A 12,181-nucleotide genomic window follows, 5' to 3' on the forward strand; every position below is an offset into this window, starting at 1 on the left:
ATGCTTATCCGATCCCATCATGCAAATGGGATTCACAGCTGATACTTTTCATTTTCTGCTGATCACCAGATACAGACACAGTGCCAGTGAGCTTACGGCAGGGCAGGGCAGGCAGTTACATGTCAAAGCAAATCAACATTCCAAGAGCAGAAGAGAGGCTCAAGCCAGAGCCTCTCCAGAGGACGGCAGTGCCTGGGTGGGGAAAGGAGAAGAGCTCAGCTGGGGTTTGGAGTGAACGGTACACAGCAGCAGAATTCAGGAATACTTTCAGAATTGGGAAAATAAGTCACAGATCCAAAAGGGTAGGAGGAGAAATTAAGGGAGGATGTCTGAGAAAGTTAGGAGGCCAGAACTTTCAGAGTTTAACAACTAAAAATGAAAGCTGCAATCAGCAGAGTGGGCCCGACTACATGGGTCTGTCCAGAATTGCCTGCTCTTCGGTTACAGCAAGGTCTTTTCTTCTCGGCACTACTGACGTTTTGGACCAGATGGCCCACTCTGTGGCAGGGGGCTGCCCTGGGCATTGTACGATGGAGAACAGCATCCCTGCCACTATTCACTAGATGCCAGCAGCATCTTCTGGTTGTGAAAACCAAAAATGTCTGCGGACATCGACACATGTCCCTCTGGGGAGCAAAATCATTACCAGTTGAGAATCACTGAGTTCAAGTAACAGGGCAGCTGTTCCTTTAAGTTTAAGTGAAGATTATTTTTCAAATCTCTATTCAAGGGAGCAATATGAAGCAGAAACACTCCACACCTTTGCCTCCGAATCCTGAGCGAAATCTTAACACAGGACTCTGCTGCTTACGAGTGACACCCATTATCTCATCAGCCCCCACATAGCGCCTCAGAGCAGGTGTTTAAACACCTGGCCAAGCCAAACCTCCCAGAAGTTACAGGACCAGAAACCTCTTGGCTTAGGGATCTTCCTACCATATAGTGATAGATACACACTACCCAGTACAATAGTGTCTCCCTAAGTCCATAGTTAAAGGATAAGGAGAGGACTTGTGTTCATCACAGGGGGAAACATGCTCTAGGCAGGCCCACTGCCTTGGGAAAGATGATCTGCTGACCTGCAACAGGCCTAACTCCATGGTCTTGGGGGCTGTTTTGAATCTTATTTTGTTTTGTTAAGAACAATTAACGTGAGATCTACCTTCTTAACAGATTTTCAAGTATACAATACAATACTGTTAACTCAGGCACAGTGTTATATAGCAGATCTCTAGAATGTATTCATCTTGCATAACTGAAACTTTATGCCCAATAAATAGCAATGCTGCATTTCCACCTCCCCCAACCCCTGGCAACCACCAAGTCACTCCCTCATTCTATGAATTTGACTATACATAGGTCTTGTTAACTCATTAACACTTCAAGAATTTAAAACAGAGCCTAAAGTAGCCTAATTAATCACCCCAACTTCCCTATATGGCAGATGAAGGGGTGAGCTTGTTTCTACTTCCTGGTTAGACACCTGTCCAAAAACACAGTGGGAAGCCAGGAGCAGAAGACAGAACTTCAAGCCCTCATAGGTTGTTCTCATCCACTTCCTGACTCTTTTAGAAATGTTTTCTGCTGGGCACACACCAAGAGAGAATTCAAATGCCTGGCCCCAAAATCCCATGGTGAGAAAGGCTCCTTATTCTTAATTTAATGATGTTCTTTCCCTGAGAAAAGTGTGTGGCCTCATTTCTAATTTCAGTATCTTCAGGTCCCTACAAAGAAGGCTTCTAAAGAGGTCCAACATCACAGCCATTAAATTAATGACAGATTACAAAATTCAGCACTGGGCTGTAGAGGAGAAGAGCCTTATCTATTCATTGCTGACAGCTTTCTAGAAAATAGTCAATCTGCCAACCATACTTCAAGTAATATATTCCAAAGATGTGAACTGAAAGAAAACATACACCCACTGCACCAGGAATTGTGTCTGCATTATATGCTACTGCTAAAAAAACTAGAAACCACCCCAATGGCTACCAATAAGAAATTATTATTCAAACCAGGATATAAAAATGTGTTTGATATTGACATTAAAAATGACTAACATGAGGGACTTGAAGAAACAGTGAAAGGATTAAGCTAATCAAAAGTGGGGACAAAAAGACTATGTATACTCACTGGTCATAGCAAGTAAAATAAAGCCAATCAGGGTTAAGATGGATTTTCTGGTATTTTGCTATTGTAGACATTTAGATATACTCTTACTGTGCAGCTATTTCAATAGACGAGGATGATCAAAACAAATATAACCCAGTCAAACAATTTCAACTACAGGTATAAAAAAGTTCCAGTCCCCCTTATTCTTTCTTTCCAGCTCCCCTCCCACCCCACCCCACCCCCAAGCCATCACAAGGCATTTAAGAGCTAAGGGACTCTGGACTGGCAGGAGGGCTTCATGGGAATTCCATTATCCTTCCCATATACCCCTGAACCACATCCCAGGACAAGTCACTGGGCCACTGGCCTCTCACTTTCCATCAGAGAGGCAGAAGAGTCTTCTCTCACCACACTGGCTGCAGAACTCCACAGGTGTGCTGGCTTCCAGACCATTCTCTCCCCACAGGGCCCCCCTTGCTTCCTCATGCTCAGACCATCTCCCACCCCACCCCAGTCAGCTGCCCCTCTTACTTGGGTCTGGAGACACAGAAACACTGTCCTCTACAGAATCCTTATTCTGGGTCCTAGGATTCATACCTATGGAAAAATGAAAACAGCTTGTTTTCATGAGGTTCATTCTGCAAAAAAGTTCTGGCCAGTTATGGTTGAAAAAGACCAAAAATTGTAGCTAAAGATAAAAATGTGAATCAAGTGCAAATTCTGTGTTGAATATTTTAAACAGCACAAGAGAGTCAAAGAAAAATTAGCAATCTCAAATTTGGAAATGAGCCAGAACTTTGCTCTGAAGTTATCAATACCATTCTTTGTCCAATGAGACCCTTAGTACACAAACGCGCACGTGCACACACACAAGCAAAAAGCAAACTACCACTTATTTTATGAAAGACATATGTCAAAAATCATTTCAAATAATTAGAGTAATCTTTAGCAAATATAAAATGACCTATTTAAAGTTAGTCCATTCAACAGTCATTCTTATCAACTGGAATTTTCTTCCCCAGTCATGGCTTCCTGGAATATGACATAACTCAAACTCAATGATCAAAACTCACTACTTGGAAAGAAAAACAATGATTTTTACCCATAATGAGCTGAAAGGAAAAACAGAGTCTTTGATATGCAATTAATGACTGAAAAGTAATATAACTAATTTTAAACTACATGTATCAATATTTAAATGTTCCTATCAAAACACATATATTTACTAGGAAATTATGATACTATAAAAAGAATTGGAAAGATCCTCACTAAACTGTCAACAGTGGCTATCTCTGAGAAGAAAGCTAGAGGAGGTGGTAAGAGGTAAGTGATAACTTGTGTTTTTTTCCTCTGAATTCTTTTGTGTCACCCGAATCTTTTATAACAAGAATATTTATATAACCCTTGTAAAATATTTGAAAAGACAAGCCACAACTTGGAAGGAAGCACTTGTAAATCACATATCTGGCAAAGGACTTGTATCCAGAATACAGAAAGAACTCTCAGACCCAAGAGCAAGAAAACAACCTGATGAGAAAATGGGCAAGAGACTTGAACAGACACGTCACCAAATAACATAAACCGAAGGCAAATATAGCACATGAAAAGATGCTCAACATCATTAGTCACCAGGGAAATGGTAAATTAAAAGCACAATGAGATACATACTTCTTGAATGGCTAAAATGACAAGTCACACCTACTATAGACAAGGATTCAGAGTAATAGAAACCCTTATCCATTAATGGTAGGAATGCAAAATGGTGCACCACTTTGGAAACCGGTTTTGCAGTTTCTTTAAAAGTTAAACATACATTTACCATTTGACTCAGCAATCCCACACCTAGGAATTTGCTCAAGAGAAATAAAAACTAATGTTCACACAGAAACCTGTTATGTACATGTTCACAGTGGCCTTATTCATAGTTACCAAAACCTGGAAACAACCCAAATGTTTTTCAACTAGTGAAGCCATAAACAAAGTAGTACATCAGACAGTGGACCACCACTTGGTAATAAAAAGTAACAACCATTATTACTGATGCATGTGACAACCTGGATGAATTTCAGATGCATTATGCTGAGTGAAAGAAGCCAGACTCAGAAGGCTATATACTGTATGATTCCATGTGCTTGACACACTAGGAAACGCAAAACAAGAGGGACAAAGAACAATAGTTGTCAGGGGACAGGGGAAGAATCGAGTACAAAGGGGCAGCACAAGGGAATTTGAGAGGTAATGGAAATGTTCTGCATCTTAACGTGTTTGTTGGTGGTGATATGACTGCATTTGTCAAAACTCATTGAACTATACAATCAAAAGAGTAAATTTTACTACCAAAATTTTGAATTAATACATTTTTTAAAATTTGAAAACATGTCACTTAGCCAAAAAAATTTTAGGACATTTTTTTTTTTTCCCTGGTACTGCTTTCAGTAGATTTTTAATTATTAGTCATCATAATAAGATACAATTTATTAAGTCAGACAAATACTGTGTTTCATTTTATTCAAACTCCCCACTACGAGGCAGAAATGAGGTGGGTATATTTTTTCCCAGATACACAAACTGAGGCTCAGAGCAGTTAAGTAACTTACTGAAGATCACACAGTAAGTAGATGAACTCTGAATTTAGACTCTTTCTGCTTAACTCTACAAATACTGTTTCCTGACTATCCATCTGGGGCATGTTTTCAGCTATTAAGAATGTTATCAGTTCCTTGTCAACAGCCAAAAGCCATTTGGAGACAAATTTTCTGAAAAAGCTATGTTGGACAACAACATCCATTTTCATGCAAACACAAAGCATGCCTACAACGAAACAAAGAGATGGATTTTGTTGTTCAGACTGAGAACTGTAATGAAGGCAATTACAAAACTGGCATTTTCAAAGCATTCAGAGCAACAGAATTACTAAATGCATTTCCTCACAGGTTTGGATGCTGTTTGATTATTAAAACATTTTTTTTTTAAGAAAACCCAATCCAGACTTCATCTGTAAAAACCGAAATTCTTATACTAATGAACAATTCAACTTGTAATTGCGCGACCAATTGTTTGAGGTCAAAGAGGCAACCAATAAAAAAAAAGGATTCTCAGTGCGGCTTTGGCTCCTGGGTCCAAGTAGACTTGTGCCATCTCTAAAAGGCACAAATACATTGAAAGCTACCAGCCTTTTACGCATCACACACATTTTATTTTAAAGAAATGGCAATGGAAAAAATCTATAAATAAATAAATATTTTAAGGGATTCTACAGAGCTGTCTTGCTAATGGGTTTCAGCTCCAGGCAAGTTCACTATGGATTCAATAATGAGACCAAAAAATTACAATGGAAAGTTCTTGGGGTGAAAGGGTTTATACCCAACTTTATTCCCCCAGTGGCAGGTCAAGCACTAGAATCCCGTCCAGTCGGAGCGAGTCTGCGTGCAGCAAGCCGGTCTCTGACTCTGGGCCCTTCTGCCCCCGTAGCTGTCTCAGTCTCTGTCCTTGGTGCTGCCACCACTCCAGTCTCGTCTCTGCTCTCCTGCAGCCTTGCAGCCGTGCCACCATGTAGCCCAGAGCACTTAGGAGAACTCTTTATATAAAGTCAATAATGATGTATTGCCCACACGTGTGTAGTGAGCGAGCTAACCAGGGCCAGGTGAGAATCCTGGCCACAGGAACCTTTACTTTATCCTCAAGAGCTACTTACAGTTTCCTTGCAGTTCAAGCCCAACAAACTGCCTCTCCCAGTGGCTCTGCCTTTGGGGCTTTATTTTCAATCAAATGGACTTGCTGTTGCCATACAAAGAACCCCAACCACCTGAGATGATGGAGGTGAGAACTTGTGGTGGGTCAGTGTGGATAAAATGAGAGTTCCTGTGGCCAGGATTCTCACCTGGCTGTGGTTGACTAGCTCACTGCACACCTGTGGGAAATACATGGCTGTTGACTCTATATAAAGAGCTCTGCCCAGTGCTCTGGGCATGACACAGTGGCAGTGCTGCAAGGCTGCAGGAGAGCAGAGAAGAGGCTGGGGTGCTGGCAGCACCGAGGACAGAGGCCCAGAGGACGGCTGTGCAGGATGACTGTGCAGAGAGGCCTGGAGGACAGCTGTGTGGGATGGCTGTGTGGACAGAGGGGCCCAGAGGATGCTGTCACCTGGAAATAAAGTTGGGTATAACCCTTTCACCCTGAGAACGTTTTGCTGTCAATTTCTTTGGTTACATTGAATCCATAGCGAACTTGCCCAGGGTTGAAACCCATTGGCAAAGACAGTCAGCACGGCACCAACCCAAAATTTGAAATGAAACCTCACTGTCAAAGTTCAAAGCCAGACTCACAACTCGGGGAGCCAAAGCTGAGAATCATCATCTCAAGTTTTATTTTCTGACATCTGTTCACAGTCAAGAAGTCTAGACATGTTCTCTGGTTATTAATTACAGGCCAAAAAGGGGTAATCAGCATGGGCCCTTTAAGCTGGTCCTAGGTGATCTACTAAAAGCCTGTGCCTGAGGCAAGCCATTTCTCCTCTCTGGGCTACAGACATGGCATTTACCCATTAAAAAAACCCAACCTGGCCTGGAAGAATGACTCTGAGTTCCTTTCTTCTAGCCTCAGTATGCTATGATTTACTTTTTACTGTAGTTCTAGGGCCAAATCTGCTCCATGTACCTAATACTCAACACAAACACTAAGTTGCAGATTCTGAGTCCCAATCCTAAAGAGACAGAAAACATGGCATCCACTTATTTTCTTTTTCAAAATGGTCTAGAGCACTTATCCCCAATAAAGGAAATGACACTGATTAATGCCCCATAAACTGGTGCCCAGTGAAAGAACAGAGAGATAAAAACTACCTGCCCAATTTCATCAACCACCTTGTCCCAGCTGGGCAGCATGGAAAAAACAAGTGAATAGTACAGTACAAGGCCTCAGCCAACAATGCTCAAAATAAAATTCTACGGGACCAGAAGGGAAACCCACAGAGACACCACTCCTGTGAATCGTGACTCACATGTGAATCATGTCCAAATGCAGGAGAAAATCTAAGTTATGCTTGAGTGCCTGCAGATGGTGCAAATCATCAAGCCCAGGAGGTGAGGGGGTCACAGATGAGGTTTTCCTGTTTGTTCTATTTTTTCAAATAATGAAATGTTCACTTATTTGTTTGTTTAGACACACACACATCCTCCTTGTCCCAAAACAAAGACCCAGTGTGACAACTTAGAGAACCTGACCTACTTTTGATCCTTGTAACAACTCGGTGAAGCAGGCAGGCTGGCGAAGATCTTTATGCCCATCACTCAGATGAAGAATCTGAGGCTCAAAGGCTGAAGGCTAACCTCCACCGCTCATGAGCAGCAGGACTGGGACTTTGCTCCAGACAGTCTCCTCACTGCACACTTGCTCCTCAATCACATAATGCAGCAGACGTCACATGTCCAAACCACCCAGCATCACTGGAACCGCTTAGTCCAGCTCCCCATGAGCTGGCTTGCCTTTCACAACTGGCACCCTGCACGGAAGTGCTTCACATAGAATCCCAAGTGAATGACAAGCCAGAACTCCTTGAGGTGAGCAGAACCAGTATCTTGTTTTGTTTTGTCTTAGGCCTTAGCACAATGCCTAGAGCTCAATAAACATTTCTGGAGTGGGTTAGAGTCTAGTGAGTTTGAAGAAAGCAAACCATATTCCATGAAGATTGAGGATGGCTTGAAAGAAAAGTCACTTCAAAGCCAAGCAAGGCAGAAAAAGACTGCCCAAGTCTTTGAGAAATGGAATCCAGTTAATTGTTCAACAAGGTGAGAAGAAAAGCATTCTTCAGCAGGGAGAAAGATTACCTCAGAAGGTTTCTGGGATTCATTCAGCTACCTGATATGTGTCAGGAACTGTCTTAAGCTCTAGACACAGAGCCATGAACAAAACAAAAATGCCTGCCCTCATGGCCTCACAATAACAAATACAAATTAAAAGTTCTAGTATGTCAGGCAGCATTATAGAGCAATATGAGGCAGAGAAGATGGGTGAGGAGTGCCAGGGTCGAGAGTGGCAATGCAGGTAAGACCTGAAGAAAGAAAGGGAACAAGCTGAGGGTAGGGTGGCCTTATAACTTACCATCCAATCCAGGACACCTTTGAGAGTGAAAGGGGACACTATTAATAATCATTCAGGACAGCAAAATAAAACCAGGATGGTCCTGGGCAAACTCAGACATAGAGACCTTAGCCATGAATCTAAGAACCTAGCAGAGAGGAGAACAAGAGAAGGACCTGTGGTTCTGAGTATGCCTGATATATTTGCAGAACCATGGGAACGAAGTATGAGGAGAAAGCAGGAGACAAGGTCTGAGAGCAACAGGGACCATATGATGCAGGGGCTCTGTCGGCTACTGTGACGACTTTGGCTTTTACTCCAAGTGCATTGGGAAGCTTTCAGAGGGGTTTTGTGATTGTGCAAAGAAATTTCATGATCTGACTTGTTTTCGAAGGGTCACTCTGAATTGTTCTGCTGAAAATAAATTAAAGGGAAATGCAAGGGAGGAGGCTGAGAGATGAGTTAGCAGGCTGCTGCAGTGATTCAGGCGAAAGATGACGTGTCTTGGACCAGGCTAGGACTGGTGGAGGTGATGACATACGGTAAAATTCTGGATATACCCTAAAGAATAGTTCTGATATTAATTGGTTATTGTACATGGCAATAAAATTAGAATGACTGATTTCTTTTGGTAGCTGGCTAACACAACTGATCAGGAAGCACAAGATCAAAGATGGGAGTTCAATTCCCATGTGAGCCAAATGTTAAAGACCATTCCTGTTGACCCCTGGCCTCTTTGAAAACACAAGCTACTGGCCATAGGGCCCTGGGTAAGGGAAAGGATGATCCTATATAACTACATAATCCTGAATAGAAAAAGAATCCAAGGAACCCACACCTTCTCTAAGAAGCTAAACGTTCTAGGACAAAATTTATGTGACTGAACACTCACATACCATTTAGAATAATTTTGTGGGTTGTTCAAATGCTTCTCACATATGGCAGCTTAGTCTTGAAAGCATAAATTCACTTGTCAATAAACTTGCTAAACACTGTGGTGAGAAGATGAATAAAGATAAGCTCTTTCAGTCTAGTGGAGACAGACATGGAAACAAACAGTGGGATCACAATGTGCCAAGTAGTACACTCAGGTTATGCATATGGAACTCTGTGGAAACATGCCTAACATCTCCTGGGAGGGTGTGGGGAGAGAGGACTACCAGGGAGGGCTTCAAGGAAGAGATGTTGTTGGAGCTGAATCAAAGAGACTAAGTTGATGTTTGCCAGGCAGAATCAGGGTTTGAAGATGGGGAAAGGCATATTCTGTAAAGAGACTAGTCCAGGGAGAGTGACTAGTCCAAAGGAGTATGGGGACAAAGACCTCAGGAGGCACAAGCAATGGCTGGAATATAAAATATACTCATTTAATAATAAAAATGATAACGGCTCCATTTGTTGAGCATTCACCATTCGTGCAAGGCACTGTTCTCAGCACTTTACATGGATTGCCACATTTAATATGCACATATAACCCTTCTCACAGATGAAGAAACTGAAATACACAGAGGTTAAGAAACTGGCCAGAAGGCCTCACCACTCATTAGCGGTGGAGTCAGGACTCAACATCCTGAAAGTCTAGAGTGTGCACACTTTCCACTCACAGTGACATGCGGAGATGGAGGCAGATGAAGATCCAAAGGCAGGTGGGAGACAGGTGATGACCAGCATTACAAGCCATGAACCACTGAAGAGTTTCACATATGCTGATCAGCTTTGCATTTGGAAATTATCTCACTGATAACAGTATGGAAGATGAATCAGAGGAGACAGCAACAGGGCAGGAAAATCATTTAAAGGGCTACTGTAATAATCCTGGCCAGAAATGATGGGGGACTAAACCAAAACAATGGCAGTGAGAATGCAAATGAGGGGCCAGAGTCAAAGAAAGAGGGAACAGAAGGGTAAGGGTCTGTTTAGGAACAGCAAGACATGTGTTCAGATGTCAACGCATTACAGATGAGATCCTTGGGGTTATCGAGTGGAGAGTCCATCAGGTGGGCGGATCTATACCTCAAGAGACCAGGATGGAAATGACTGAGCCAGAGATCCAGATTGTAGCAGATGTTTTTCCAATTTATGTGCGAGGGAACTTTTAGCTCAGAGGACTCCATGACAGTGTCATCTGATGATCCTCAACAACCAGTCCCCAAATAAGGATTCTTTGAAACCTCCTTTTTTCCCCAGAGAAAATGTGGAAATTCCCAAAAGACTAATCTTCTGAGGAGACATCTGGTCTACCTGAACCACCCCAGGCCCAGGACCACTCCAGGACCACCCCAGGTAAATCCTGGTGGTGTTACCATCTGAACACATAATTCCCGTTTCAGGTCACCAGTGAAACTAGCTCAGGTGTAGTCCAGTGAGCCCAGAGCAGCCCTCCTCCGTACTACTCTACCCCAAACAGCCTGGGAAGCTCAAACTCTGGGTTCCTATAAAATGGCTCCTTGGTTTAGCAAAATATTATCTTTATAATATTCTGAAGGTACTTTAAAGCTGTCTGGCAGATGGCCAACATCCAAAAGACAAGAAACAAATGCTGGTGAGGATGCAGAGAAAGAGGAACCCTCCTACACTGTTGGTGGGAATGTAAATTGGTTTAACCGTTGTGGAAAGCAATATGGAGGTCCCTAAAAAAGTAAAAATAGAGATACTGTTTGACCCAGGAATTCTACTCCTAGGAATTTACCCAAAGAAAACAAGATCCCTGATTCAAAAAGACATATGCACCCCTATGTTTATCACTGCATTATTTGCAATAGCCAAGATATGGAAGCAACCTAGGTGTCCATCAACAGGTGAATGGATAAAGAAAATGTGATACATATACAGAGTAGAATGTTATTCAGCCATAAAAAGAAAAGAAATCCTACCATTTACAACAACATGGGTGGAGCTAGAGGGTATTATGCTCAGTGAAATAAGCGAGGTGGAGAAAGACAAGTACCAAATGACTTCATTCATTTTTGGAGTATAAAAACAAAGCAAAACTGAAGGAACAAATAGCAGCAGACTCACAGACTCCAAGAAGAGTCTAGTGTTACCAAAGGGGAGGGGTTGAACAGGGTGGGTGGGGAGGGAGAAGGAGATTAAGGGGCACAATAATTCACAACCATAATATAGGTAGGTCACAGGGAAGGCAGTATAGCACAGAGAAGACAATTAATGACTCTATAACATCTTCCTATGCTAACAGACAGTGACAGCAATAGAGGGGGTAGGGGGTGAGGACTTGATAATACGGGTGAATGTTGAAACCACACTATTGTTTATGTGAAAATCATCATAAGACTGTATATCAATGATAGTTTAACTAAAAAAAAAAAGAGTCTGGCAGCTAAGTAACATTTTCAGCAACCTGAGTGCAGGGACAGAAGAAAGTACCTTACTGGTCTCCAAACTTTGTTTTCAAAGGATGGAAGGAATTAATTAATTAATCAATTATAATCCTTTAAACATTTTCTTTCTGCCAACCAGTTTCCAAGACTTAACCACAGGTCTCTAGAAATAGTTGGATGAAGCTACCAACAAATGAAAGAAAGCGTCACTAACCAATTACACACAACTTCACTTTCACTATACCTTCCGTAAGCTAAGATTGAGAAATGTACTTTAGCTTATAGAAAATGAAGACACAAAGTAGCAGCCCTATTTTTCTTTTTCAGTTTTAATGTTTTCACACTCATTTGGTACAATACCTGTCCCTTGAGACTTTCCCAAATCTGCCCCTGCTCATCCAAACTCACGTTCCCATACACCCGTAAAGGTGGTCTGAATAGTGCTGCTGGAATGGGGAACAGCAGCCTGAATCTACCTGGCTACTAGCTTGATAGAATAGTTTAATATCTCTGCATTTTGGGGCATTAAGGTGCCCCAGGTGTAAAATAACATACACCCTACTGGGATGACTGGATGAGACAACAGCTATATGAGTACTTCCAGAAAGCATAAAAACTGTATTAATGTAAGTTAATACTCCCCCTCTTTTCACATCCAC

At 42.0% G+C, this 12,181-nt stretch overlaps 1 protein-coding gene across 22 annotated transcripts in view; it reads right to left on the bottom strand.

Moving 5' to 3' along the window:
• DEPDC5 (DEP domain containing 5, GATOR1 subcomplex subunit) overlaps positions 1-12,181 on the bottom strand; it is a 112,089-nt gene that overhangs the window by 47,765 nt on the left and 52,143 nt on the right. For all 22 annotated transcript variants that reach the window (XR_008993877.1, XR_008993875.1, XR_008993876.1 and 19 more), the window contains one exon: positions 2,641-2,706. Coding sequence is in view for 19 of the 22 variants with exons in the window: in XM_057492363.1 (XP_057348346.1) it covers positions 2,641-2,706 (66 nt within the window). In the remaining 3 variants the exon portion in view is untranslated. The remainder of the gene's footprint in view (positions 1-2,640; positions 2,707-12,181) is intronic.

Source organism: Manis pentadactyla, chromosome 14 (genome assembly GCF_030020395.1).
Source record: "Manis pentadactyla isolate mManPen7 chromosome 14, mManPen7.hap1, whole genome shotgun sequence".
NCBI lineage: Eukaryota > Metazoa > Chordata > Mammalia > Pholidota > Manidae > Manis > Manis pentadactyla.